At 36.8% G+C, this 14,222-nt stretch overlaps 1 protein-coding gene across 3 annotated transcripts in view; it reads left to right on the top strand.

Moving 5' to 3' along the window:
- The window catches only part of LOC127446822 (neurabin-1-like), a 94,871-nt gene that overhangs the window by 45,951 nt on the left and 34,698 nt on the right, over nt 1-14,222 (top strand). For 2 of the 3 annotated variants that reach the window (XM_051708073.1, XM_051708071.1), the window contains exons 6-13: nt 2,883-3,009; nt 6,176-6,334; nt 6,436-6,489; nt 7,178-7,407; nt 10,653-10,749; nt 10,871-10,949; nt 13,148-13,299; nt 13,412-13,649. In XM_051708073.1, coding sequence (XP_051564033.1) covers nt 2,883-3,009; nt 6,176-6,334; nt 6,436-6,489; nt 7,178-7,407; nt 10,653-10,749; nt 10,871-10,949; nt 13,148-13,299; nt 13,412-13,649 — 1,136 coding nt within the window. The remainder of the gene's footprint in view (nt 1-2,882; nt 3,010-6,175; nt 6,335-6,435; nt 6,490-7,177; nt 7,408-10,652; nt 10,750-10,870; nt 10,950-13,147; nt 13,300-13,411; nt 13,650-14,222) is intronic. The other variant, XM_051708072.1, reaches the window with a different exon arrangement.

The raw sequence follows: 14,222 nt of genomic DNA, 5'->3' as shown, positions 1-14,222 counted from the left end.
TGAATACTACTCGCTTATTCTCAGTAACGGCCCTGTCATTGGACACGTACACTCATGGATAAAATTAATCATTGCTGACTGAATAATGAATTTCTACAAAGACATCTGTAGCTGAAAACTATTGCATTTGAATGATGCTGCATCCATGTCCCTTGCTGTATAAGTCCAAGATGACATGAGCAAAAAAAAAGTACAAAGTGCACCTTTGATTTAGTTCAACTTAAAAAAATTTTTTTATTATTATTATTTAGTGTACATTTATAACATTATTCTTTGTGTTATATTCCCCTAGCATTACAGTGGCAGTACCATGGTACTGAATAAATACTGTATTTATGTATCATGGTATGTAACAAGAGTGTAGGTTTGGTTTTAAAGTTGTTAAGGGCACATTGTAAGGCGGATAATATTCAATGTTGGTATTAAGAAAATGTGAGAAAGCCAGTCGGGTAATATAGGCAAAATAACATTATTTCCTCATATAACAAGTCTTATTTCATATTTCACTGTCCCATCAGATTACCATAAATATTAGCCTGTTTTTTTATTTTTGAAAAATAAAAAAAAGTTTAGAACTGATCATTATGACTGCACAATATGGAGCGAATGTTGTTGTCCTAACTTTGTAAACATGAAATTCTGGTTCTGTTCATTCTAACTCACTCTGAAAAGTCTTATTTCATTCCACTAGATGGCAGCAAACACTAGAAAAACTATTTTTTTCGCTATCACTTTCCATCACAATACAGTATATTATAGTACAACTACACATAATATGTTTTTCCGTGTGAATTTCATTGTTTTTTGAAAATGTTCAGTCATTTCAAATCAGATGATTGCAACACGCTCCAAAAAAGTTGAGACGGGCAGTTTAAGACTAATAACAATCTGACGAGTTCAAATAACAAGGCAATGTGAAACAGAAGATGTTAAACAGGTGAGACAATCATGTCATAGTATATAGGGAGCCTCCAAAAACTAGGTTGTTTAACCGGAATCGTTAAATTCCTAATTATTCCCATCCCTAGCCTCGTCTATAAAGTTAGGACTAAACACTCTGTCATTGTAAATGCAGCTAGCAAGTAAACAGATAAAAGTGATATTTCAAAACAAATGTTCAACCAGTACTTTGAGCTCAAAATCCGCTTTTCAACTATCGAGTCAGAGAGAGCCAGGGCTATCAATTGGCCAGCTGGGGCCAATAGCTTCGGAGCTCAAGCCACGAGACCAAAATCGATTTGCGTTCCCACCATCGGGCCAGTAGCCCTGCAGCGTTGCCCTTAAACCTGCCCTTAACATGCCGGCTTGGTGCCAACGTCACACACCCCACTCATTTCACAAGCAAGAGGGAAGCTCAAGCTGAGGTATCAGGTCATTTATCATCTAGAATATCGATTTTCTATCGTATGTAAACATTAGCTAGCTAGCAAGATAAGGTAGTGTTAACAACTCACTGACTATAACTGCCATGGTCTCCCGAGTGGTCTCTCCACGAACAGCGTTCGTCCATGATCTCCAACCATGTAAAGTTCTTTCCTTGGACACCGCTTTGTACATTGTGTGTTTAAACTGATTTGTACTATGCAATGTTTTATTTTTCCCCAAACCTGTACAATGGTGCACTGGATACAAAACCTGGTAAGTTTGGCGAAACTCCGCCTTTGACATTGACCAGTCTCACTGCCTAGTTGGCCTTGTTTGCCCCAATGGTAATCGGTGGGCCAAATGCCATTGGCCGTTTGCCCCGAGAATGGCCTGAGGTGGCATGATGAAGTCCCGGAAGTGACAGTGGAAATTCAACTGGCCCTAGCACACACTAGCATGCCTTAATTTGGCCCGATTGTGGAAACACGGCTAATGACTTCAGGTTTACAAATACATAGTCCAGACACAGTACCATCTTGTATGTCTTTATCTGAATAGAGTAGCATTTGCATATATATAAAGATTTACACACATCTTTAAGAAGATGTAGCTGTATTATTTAACATGTGCTACAGTGTGTTGTTGTTGGTAACATACCTTTGCCGCAATAATGCGGTCATCTTCTCGATTGTTCTTTCCCACTGGTAAATGTTAAATGTCCAGCACCAATCCACAGATAAAATAATACTGCAATACTTTCCTGGCTGGTGTAAGCACACTGGTGTAAATGTTTTTCTTACAAGTTGGAAGGATCCAATCCACCACTTAAGTTTATCTTCATATTTATCTTCTCATAACACCTTTATGAAATATTATCCAAAGTTTCTATATGCAATATAAGGTTTTTCGCAGTCACAATGTTTCAAAATCCTTTGTCTCAGTGGTACCGGAAAATCAAAGTGCTCTTTTTATAATACTGATGTCCCCCCACCCCCCCCGGATTATGGCAGCAGGGGCATGTTTGATGACGTAATCGAATGCTGTCTATTGGAGTTGTTCCCATGTATGCCTGACACTGCTTTTCCTTCACTATCCCTACCAACTCATCTATAAAACAAATAAATTAATGAAATGTAGTTTTGTAGAGAATTTTATATGTTGGCTCAATTTACATTTGTCTACAACACAATTGCAAGCATTTCAAAAGGTTTTTAAGATCATGGGAAACAAATACAGTCAAGGGTGTCCAAACTTTGACTGGTATTGTATATTCCCAGCACAGCCTGCCGAAACACACAGAATCAATCCAAGTTTACACTATTTACTACAGATATGCATCTGTCTACACTCTGAGCTGAAGGTTATTAGTTTACCACATGCAAATAAACCAAACGCACACAAGCTAGCGTTGTTTGCTCTGTTTGATTATGCTATTTGATGCGTATGAGATCAGCATATATGACACACGCAATCTTGTCTGATTGCTCCCTTCTCACCTGTCAATCACCCACATGAAGGTTCCTGATTGGTCGAGAGAAGCCAGGAACTCAGAGTGAGGTGGCGCGGTTGATCAGTGAGACTCTAGAGCAGGAACGACAGCAGCAACAACAGGAGGACGACACGTACGAGCAGTCCACTGAAGAGGTCAGTCAAACTTGTTTGGTGTGATGGAAATGATGCCACAACTGTGGGACAATCATAATTTTAAAATTTATTTAGAAATAATTTTCACACAAATATTGAAATGGTTTATTTCACTCTTTGTTTTGAAGATCATAGTTTTAAACAGGGACTGAAAACGTTCCAAAGAACGAAACCCGTTGTAGAACGTAACCAAAAACGGGAACGATGTCCCTTTCAATTGTTCTGGAGTGAAAACTTTATTTTTTAATGTTGGTAATTGGTTAATTATGTTTCGATATTTTTATTTTTTTTCATAAGTACAGGACACTTATGTTTCCTAAAAACGAGGCGTCTCTCTTTTTAGTTTATAAGAATGTGCTTTGATTCCGAAGGAAACTGCTGCATCACACATTTCTTTGCTTTAATGCACATTGTGGATGTAGCCTTCTGTGATATGCTGAAGACCCTTTTAGACAACTATATATAATTATCATAAAATGTAATAAAAAAAAAAAAAAATGTATTAACCGTTCTTTAATTTTGTTGTAACTGGTTACTAATTGGAAAGGAGGCAGCGGAACGCTGGAACAGGAACAAAAAAATACAGTTTCTGCTCAGAACGAACCATAATGAAAAACATTGCATTTTTAGTCCTTGGTTTTAAACATGTGGGACAAGGCAAAAACAGTCAAATCTAAAGATGAAAGACATTTGAAAAGTGCCAAAAATAAATGGTGACGGCCTGATAAAACATTTCCAGTTCTGTTTTAACGTGACCTTCATATAACAAAACGAAAAAAGTTGAAATCTGTTTGTTTTAGTAAAAATTATCCCCTGGGAATATCCTTACATTTCTGCTTTTTGCAAATATTTTCTTAATATTATTTACTCAGAAAGATGCAAGAAAGTGCATTGACTGTTATTTTAAGGTTACATTAGCAATTACAGTAGCTAAGTTTACAAATACAAAGATAAAATGTCAAAAGAATGAGAACCAAGTAATACAGTTGTAGAACTATAGTATAGAGGATGACTGGTATATCAGATTTACAAATTAATCAGGGCAGATAGTTGAGGTTTTTTTTTTTTTTTTACTATCGGCTATCGGAAAATATAAACACTGATAGTATCCGCTAGTTTATATTTAATTTATTTTTGTATTATTAATTCCTCCGTGGCCATCGCTGGAGAGTTCTATAGTTAGAACTTCTTAGTTCTGCAGTATAACAGTGCCCTCTAGAGGTTAAAAAAAAAGACAGTCACTGATTCTGCATGGAGTTTGTTTTGCAATGTGACTAGACTGTGCAGAGAGAAAAATTCAAAACACAGACAGAGACAGCCAAGGTATGTACAGTATACAATACACGTTACTATTATTGTCATGGTATAATAAATAAATAGTTTAAGACAACCAAATGTGGTTTGATAATTAATTTGTTGATAAATTGATAATTAATTGCCGACAAGGTGGAGAGAGGATAACATAAGCTGTTTGAATGGTTAGAACATTGTTATAAAGTCAAGGCTGGAAACTGCTCACCTTTCCTCTTAATACGCTGTTTTGAATAACAAAAAAAAAAAGTAACTGGGGGCCTAGGTAGCTCAGCAAGTAAAGAAGCTGACTACCACACCTAGAGTCGCAAGTTCGAATCTAGGGTGTGCTGAGTGACGGCAGTCAGGCTTCCTGAGCAACCAATTGGCCTTGTTGCTAGGGTGAGTAGAGTCACATTGGGTTAACCTCCTCATGGTCGCTATAATGTGGTTCTCGCTCTCGGTGGGGTGCGTGGTGATTTGTGTGTGGATGTCGCAGAGAATAGCATGAACCTCCACACGCACTAGGTCTCCGCAGGAACGTGCTCAACAAGCCACGTGATAAGATGTGTGGATTGACGGTCTCAGACACGGAGGCAACTGAGATTCATCCTTCACTACCCGGATTGAGGCGAGTCACTACGCCACCACAAGGACCTAGAGCGCATTAGGAATTGGGCATTCCAAATTGGGGAGAAAAGTGGAATTTTTTTCCGGGGTTGAGGGGTGTCCAATTTCTCCAAATCAGGTTATAAACATGGTTGCTCTGAAGAGGTTTTGTTGCAAAGCAGATTTATAAGTTAATTATTAGTACTAAATCATAATTTCATGTTGTGACAACCGAAATACTATTTGACTTTGTAAGGCAGTGTTTTATGCTTCTGCTGAACAACAAACACATTTGACCTGTAATATTTAAATTCATATTTTCATTCATTTCAGATGGCAAAGGCTTTGAAGAAGGTACCAGTGTGGGAGCAATTTATTGAAGTATCGTCATTAAAAGTGATACTTACTGAAGTTCAGCACTATTTTACAATGAGTGAAAAGTTTTCATTCATATTATACATTTGAAAAACTATCGGCCGATTAATCGGCCAGTCAGTCGACTTCTACTACATACAAATTGAGTAATGAAAATAGAAAATGAAAGTTTGTCAAGACAAACATCTATTTAAAAAAGGTAAATAGATGCCCTATTGCTACTACATTGCTAAGTAGTTTACATGATTAGTGGTCTGTACATGTACCCTGAAATTATTCACTGACTAGTATAACCACTATCCATAGTCTTTAATTTGAAAAGATTACAGTATGTGGAATATACTACAGACCCAGATCAGAATTTAAAAAAATGTCTAGATCTTATAAGGCAATACCTGTTCCGACATACTTTGTGAAGTCTGGATCTTGGGTTGCGAAAGGGTAGTAGATGGAAATCACAAATGGCAGAATAAAATTGTAGTTGCATTTTCAGACTTTCAGACACTGTAATTTTTCCAGAACTGCTTTGTGTGAGAGTTCAGAAGTATGCAAAAATATGTAAACACCCACCATTTTGAACAAGGAAACGTATTCTGAGTGAGGTTGTTTACGTCTGTGTGGAATCATAATTTTTTGGTACTCGGATATGTGTGTTTGGATTATGACTGTTCTGAATGGTTAATATTTCACTGGCTCTTTGGAGAGAGAGGTCACTGGCACAAGGAAGGTTATTCAGCATGATTTTATCTTTGGACTGGACAAGTTAAGGTCATACGTTGGTTGCCTTGTTAATTTATAACATATTTCCAAGCTTTGAACTATTTTTGGACTAGTTGATTCTTCTTCTGTGCATTATGTCATGTCTCTGTGTTTGTCTATGATGTCATCACAGGACGAGCATTACGAGGATGAAGAGGAAGGGGAGGGGGAGGGCTTCCTGGGTTCGAGTTTTGGCAGGATTAATGTGGAAGTGTTCGATCTGCCTGAAAGCGAAGAAATGTTCCTGCCGTCAAACATGGACGTCACTCAGCTAATGTTCAGATTTAAAGAGGTAACGGAGATCCTTGTGTTATCACTTAGTTGATGAATAAAGGAACATTAATGAAATGAAAAAGAATTGTGTGCAAATTTGTTTTTCTTTTTTATGTTCAGCTCCAGCTAAAACACAGCATTGCAGAAGCTGAAGTTGATGACTTGAAAGAGAGGGTATGAACTTTATCTGACTTCTTCATGAAAATCAAATGTATAGCAATTCCTGTTTTTTTTACAGAGCCCCTTAGAGGACAGCGAGGAAATTTATTTATTTTATTATATTATCAGAAATTAAATTCCATCTTTGTCCTCTAGGGGGCTGCATATAAAGGGCTGTATATAGAAGGATTGGTTAATTCAAAATACCATTTTGTCATCATTTACTCATTCTTATGTCGTTACAAACCTGTATGACTTTATTTTTTCTATGAAACACAAAAGGAGATATCTACCAGAATTTTCAAGGTACTATTTTCCATACAATGAAAGTGGTTAGGGACCAGGGACAGTCAAGCCACACAAAGGACAAAAAAGCAGCAGAAAAGTATCATAAAAGTAATCCATACTTGTGTGCTATATTCTAAGTCTTCTGAATCCATACTATATCTTTGTGTAAGGAAAAGACTGAAATTTAAGATGTTATTGATTTAAAATCTTGCTTGACAGTTGTGGTCACCATTTACTTCCATTATATGAAAAAGAGTAGCGTGAACATTCTGCTAGAGCACCTTTTGTGTTCTATGCAAGAAAGTAAGTCAAACGGGTTTGGAACGACATGAGGGTGAGTGAAGGATGACAGAATTGTCATTTTAGGTGAACTATCACATTAATCGTTACATGCTATTATTTTGTATTTTTGTAGTTGAAGGAGTCGAAGGAGGAGTGTGTGGCTTGGAAGGCGAGGGAAGCTCAGTTAGAGCGAAGCGTTCAGGATAACTCTGAAAGAATCGCTCAGATGGAGAAGAACTGGCTGGAAGCTCAGGCTCTCTGTAAAAACATCAACGAGCAACTGAATGACACACAGAGCCAATATGAAGCACTGGACAAAAAATACAGCAAAGCAAAGAAACTGCTCAAAGACTATCAGCAGAAGTGAGTGCTGACCCCAAACACTAAACTCTCTGTTATTATAGAGTGCAACAGTCTGGATCTGGAAGTAAAAATCCAAATTATTTTCTACATAAACAAACTGATCTTTAACAATAACTTGTAAACCTTTAAAGACAGACCTATCGTGTGCTCAGAGTTTGTTAATCAATGGTTTATGCCTCTGTTGAAGCCATCAGCCCATGTTATTTCAGCTTCTTTAAAAGAAAATAATGTTTAATAGCAGAATTTCTGGTGAAAAACTATACTACACATGATCCAGCAGAAAAATATCTACCCGTCAGAGAATCGCGGCCAACAAAGTGCACCAAAAGAGCTCTGCAGCGTCCACCCACTGACATGATGCACTGTGAATGATGGAGTTGCTCTCCCTACTAGAGCCTGACTGATATGGGATTTTTGAGACCAATACTGATATTAGAAGGGGAAAATTCACAGATTACTGATATGGTGGCCGATATAGTTAATTTTTGAGCTGTAATGAAAACAGTCCTTTTCTATGTGGATTTTTCAGCAATTTTGCTCCAATATGACTATGCAAAGGTACTCAGAAGGCTGCTTTCTTAATTATTTTTATCAAAGAATATTTGGCATTTATTATTATACATTGTCAACCAATTCTAGAAATAAACACTGAGAAAATAAAGAATTAATAAAAATACAATAAATAGCTAAATAAAATCAGTACTCTATGTTTAGTATCAGTCAGTTGCTGACCATTTAAATAATGAATTAATTAAAATTATAGCTAAATAAACATCAGTACTGTATGTTTAGTATCAGTCAAAGGCTGACCATTTAAATAAAGAATAAATTCAAATAAAATAAATAGTTAAATAAACATCAGTACTGTTTAGTATCAGTCAAATGCTGACTGTTTAAATAAAAAATAAATAAAAATAAAATAAATAGTTAAACATCAGTACTGTTTAGTATCAGTCAAATGCTGACCATTAAAATAAAGAATAAATAAAAAATAAAATAAATAGCTAAATAAACATCAGTACTGTTTAGTATCAGTCAAATGCTGACCATTAAAATAAAGAATAAATAAAAATAAAATAAATGGCTAAATAAACATCAGTATTACTGTTTAGTATCAGTCAAATGCTGACTATTTTAATACTGCCAGTCAATTAGGAGCAGGTTGTAAAACAAGAAGCATTTACACCTGCCGAGTCAAGAGATAAACAGCAGCAGCAGTGTTACACCATATTCTGCTATACAAGTTCAGGGGAAACTTTCAACGGTGGAAGACCAGACTTTTAGATATTACATTTTGTAAATGTAACGACTGGAATTGTTCGGTTGAAGGGGGAATCCTGGACAAATCAGTCTGGTGAATACATGTTTACACATTAGCTTCCACTCAACTGACAACAATGAAAGGAGCTACGTGGTTAGCTAGTTAGCTATAAGCTCATTGTCACAGAGAGTAAAAGATGGACTTTATTTACTTTCCAGCATTGCGTCTCACCAACTAGGTAACAACATAGTGTGAAATCAACACTCAACAGACACAATCCACCACTGCACCATTGTCGGTTGAGCTGCAAAAAGATGCTCTGATGTTTACCTTTCAATCTGCATCATTACTGACTGCACTGACAAACTATTGCTGACTAACATAGCAAACAGATGTGATAAACATGAGTGACATGGTTGTCAGAGACAGTGTTAACGTTTTATTAGTTATATTGAAAAGGGAAAATGATGGGGTCATTGTTTAATAACTTTCCAGTATGTATTTCACAGACTAGTTAGCTACTTACCATGAAGACACCGATTAACTCCGCCCCGTCTGCAGAACCCCCGTCAGCTCTGCTCTGTATACAATGGAGTCGGAGCACGCTCTGCTGGACAAACTATGTTATGACACCAACTCTAAATCACCCCAAGTATTGTTTTCTGCATTATATGTTCTGAAAAAAGTTTTCATATCTGCACATATCGGAAAACATATACGCCGATACGGTACATCTGTGAAAGGCTAAACCGATATATCGGTCAGGCACTACTCCCTACACCCGCAAACTACTTATATGTGTATGCTTTTGGTCAGATTTTCAAATGCTTTTATCCTTCAAAGCAGAGTTTATAATTAGTAGTTAATTAGTAGATTCACCTCGGAGCTGGTTGATTTGTTCAGTGGCTTAAGACCTCTTTTATGAAGGATTTTATGAAATCTCTTTGAGAAAAAATTAATGGGAAAAAACTTCTGGAACCAAAACAGCACAGGTACCAATAAGTGGACAGGCACTGTTCTGGCTTATTTCTAATATGCAGTGGTGCCTTTCATGATCCAGTCAATTCCTAATGGATAAAATCAAGTCTCTTGTTTTTTCTTGTTGAATATTTTGTTTTACTTGGAAAGACACATTAAGTAAAATGGGTTGTCAATGTCAAGAGAATACTCAAATCGAACATTCAGATTGCCTCTGTTGTTTGCAGATAAGCTAGTTTCACTGCAGGAGTTTTCTAAGTAAAACCCTCCTCCTCCCTAGCAGCACTTGTCTAGATCTTCTTCACAGGATTGTATGTGTCTAATTGTGCAGCAGCAGTGTAGGCAGAAACCAAATTTATCATATCCATTATAACACTTTATTTTAGAGTAGAGAATAGTAAAGAATAATTGTAAAATTGTCATGGCTGAACTCAAATTTACGCATGAACACGCGTACCACTGTGAAAAAGCTTCTCTCATAGCGCTCATGAACGCACAACGAACTTCAAGATTTTCACTGAAAAATGACTTAAATTTACTAAAGTTTCTTACCAAAATCTATTATATGCCTTTAAAAGATGTTGAATGTGGAGACTGTGAATCCGAATAAAGAAAACAATTATCACAGTCACTTGAAAAGAGAAAAGCGTCATTTGATAGCGATTACACACCTGATAACATTAAAGTAAACAGAACTGCTTATAACATCTCCTAACACACTCATTTTGACGCTGTGAATGGTTTCTTTACTATAGCTTTTACTATTACATGAATCAATACATAAATGAATAAACATTCAGTTATTAGCTTTAATTTACCTTGGAGGAAATGTAGGTGTCCTCGCTGATGTTATTCATGCTCATTTGGGAATGAGGACTGACTCAGTTTAATCCAAAATAATAATAAATGATGACATCATTTTTGGGGAAGCTATCCCTTTTAAGTGAATGATGGCACATTAAAATTCAGAGCATTCTGACTGGCTGGATATATTTGTGTGATATAGAGAAGCAGAGTTCGAGCGAAGGGAGGAGGGACTCAGAAGAACTCTGGATGAGAGAGAGGTCACGTATAAATCTCAGATTGAAGATCTGCAGCAAAGGGTGAGAGCACTTACACATGACTGAGACCAGAGAGGTCAGACTTTTACATCATCACACTCATCTCTCTCGCTCTCTCTCTCTCTCTCTCTCTCTCTCTCTCTCTCTCTCTCTCTCTCTGTAGTTGGCGATGCTTGAATCAGGCAGTGGTCATAATGAGTCTTCACTGTCAGGCAGTAAGTCTGCAGATTCACTTCTCCTGGGTGAGGACAAGCTTCATTTGTTATCTCATATTGCTTTTTAATGGCTATATGATGCCAATAATTAGTAATTGATTGTGATGGAATATGTAAAAAAGATGTAAGCTCTATTAACCATTAAAATGCACACATTAGATCACTTCCTCTCAATCACTGAATCACAGAAGAATACAAAGGGCAATGACATCATGACATATGGGCGTTTTATTTAATTATAAGTACTTTTAGGCTGTCCACACGTTCACTAGTGTATTCAAATTGTCAATTAACAATCTCTAATAGTGGATATACTAGGGCTTCCATGGCTACAAATTTTTATTTGAGGAACCACCCAGAAAAGTAGTTAAGTCCTTGGTTACTTGCCAGGTCAATGTTTACCTTATGTGAATGACAGTGGTTTAGTTACCCTAAATTTATCTTCTTTTTCCACATTTTTAAAAACATTGACAGATAATTCTAAATTATGTCCATCATTTCAACAGATAAAATACAAGGATACAAATGTAAACAATGTAAACCATATAAAATACAAATGTAGACCATAGCATGTTGATTTTAATTTTAACCACGTCATTTCCACCACATCACATATCATGCATTTTGTGGTTGAAATCACATTTTAAACGCTTTTGAAATGAAATGGCCAATTCCTTTTTCTTGATAATGCTAATTTCATAGCTAGCATTTTATGTATTCTAAATGCAAATAATTAAGCAATATTTTCTGTAATACTTTTTGCATAATTTGACTAATATAATTTGGCTGTGAGAGGTTGTGTGAGGCCAGGGCTGCGTTCCACTTCACTTTAAAAATCCACTCGCTAACTTCCCTAAGAATTTCCCCTCGGGGGAATCCCCACTGCCATTTTGGAAGTCCGTGGGTTAGGGAAATTTCTGTTGACAGAAACCCCTTGATTTTAACTGAGGGACCGAGTCTACTCAGATGTACACTTAAGGCAGCACTATATCCCACAATGCAACTCGATTGTGATATCACAGCACAGATTGCACTTAACTTATGTCAGCCCACACAACTCTATTGTATGGTAGAAGTGAAGTTAGGTCAGTTAAGCAGTTTAGAAGAGTTATATTGAGATTTAACAGCATAATGCTTGTAGCTACCTTAAAGGTGCACTCAGTAACTTTTGTCTTTGTGTCATCTTGGACACTGACACCTAGCAGCTTGGATGCAGCATAATTTAAAATCAGTAGTTTTCAGTTTCAGGTGCCATTGTAGAAATGGAGTATTCACAATCAGCCATGATTAATCAGTGAGTGAAATTGTCAAATAACAGGACGGTTACTGAGATTAAGCGAGTAGTATTCGGCTGGTTATGTGATTCTAACATGGCAGTTAATTCTTCTGTTAAACCTAGTGTATTATTTATATATATATATATATATATATATATATATATATATATATATATATATATATAAAAGTTGTTTAAATTGTAATTTTTTCAGTCATTTTAGGGTTTACTGCGTTATGTGGGACGAGTTAAAATCATTTTTGTAGAATTCTTTTAATTTGTTTAGTGCCTTTTAAAATACACAGTTTCAAAGTAGCTTTCCAGAAAATGTTGCAGTAATGTCTTAAATATCTTAAAGTCCTCATTGAGCAGTTTCATTGAAAAAACATCACTGAAAATCATACTTTAAAATTGTTTGTGTTTGGGCCTCCAGAGAGCAAGCCAAAGGTGACTGTGCTTGTCTTTCAGCTTGAGGTCTAAATTCTGACTGGAATTTGAAATTTTTCACATATCATTTCTCTGTAAAAAAAAAATAACATAGTTGGGAGGACACTGCCTTTTTTTAGTATTGTTGACAAAAATGGGAGATTTGAAATAGTTCTGTAATTAGCCAACTCTCCAGGATCAAGCTGTGGATTCTTGATAAGTGGTTTGATAACTGCCAACTTGAAGATTCTGGGTACATGTCCTAAATATAGTGAGGAGTTAACAATATTAAAAGGAGGTTTTGAGATTAAAGGAAATGCCTCTTTTATTAGCTTAGTGGGTATATGGTCTAGCATACATGCTGTTGCTTTTGATGCTTTAATAAGTTTTATTAACTCTTCCTGGCCTATAACAGAAGTTGCTCGTAGGGAATAGGAGACACTGTCTTATGAGGTGCTGTGGCAGATGGTTGTAGAATTTTGTTCCTTTCATGTGTAATATGCAGTTTGATTTAATATGTCAGGTGCAGACTGGAGTGAGGTAGTACCTGAAACGGAACGTTTGGACACCAGTGCTCTTCGTGCCCGAGCCCATCTGGCTCAGAGGTCCAAACGACAACCACCAACCCGCAGTAAACTCAAACAGACGCTCAGCTCACCAGCGGGACCTGCACAGGTCAGTGGCAAGGAAAACTTAAAGAAAACTTCACCCAAAAAAAAAAAAAAACATTCTCTCATCATTTACTCACCCTCATGTCATTCCATTTCTTTCTCCTTCTGTCTCTCAGGATGATGATGTGTGTAAATCGATGAGTCCTGAGTCTCCTCCACCTTACAGGAGATCAGTCCAGGAGAGTTTGTCGCTGGTTATATCCTCTCCAAAAGAAGAGGCAATCTGTTCTGGGGTGAGCAGTGGCCAATCAGTGCAGAGGGATTCACAACGCCCCGCCCTCTCACCACCCAAAGACTCCTCCCCCTCCATCGTAAAGAAGAGAGAGTCCAAAGGCAAGGGCAAGGAGGTCAAAGGTAACAAGCGTGATGCACTGTTAGACTGTTATATTGGCTAGTCTGATTTGATATTTGGCCATTTCAGTATGATCGCTATTGACCGATAACTGTTCTCGCTTTGCCGATTAACAGAAGTCTGGACTTCAGAGTGCACATGTTCTGGTTCAAATTTTGATCTTTCAGAAATGTTGCAACTTGCAAAACTAAAAAAGTTTCCAGTAGTGAAAATGGTTCCATTTTACCCTCTTTTAAAATTTATTCATACAGTATATTACTAATACATTTAATTTCAAATTATATTAGCCACAAAACAATTTGAGTAAGATGTGGAGGAATTTACATGAATTTCAAAATGTATTAGTATTTGGTTTTAAGGTGCAGTCACATTTACCTTCACATGAAATTCCACGGTTGAAATACAGTCATCTCAATGGGAATCTGTGCAATCTTGAATTTTGCGTGATGGACTTTTGTTGGCGAAGAATTTTCCCTCCTGGATTTCACGTGGAGTTCACGTGTGGTGAACTTTGACAGGCGAATTCGCCTTGTTGACCAATAGGAAGTTGCTTGGTTTGGCAGTGACCAGTTTTT

Source organism: Myxocyprinus asiaticus, chromosome 10 (genome assembly GCF_019703515.2).
Source record: "Myxocyprinus asiaticus isolate MX2 ecotype Aquarium Trade chromosome 10, UBuf_Myxa_2, whole genome shotgun sequence".
Classification (NCBI taxonomy): Eukaryota; Metazoa; Chordata; class Actinopteri; order Cypriniformes; family Catostomidae; genus Myxocyprinus; species Myxocyprinus asiaticus.
Note: the sequence above shows the minus strand (reverse complement) of the source record. Positions and strands in the feature narration are given on the sequence as shown.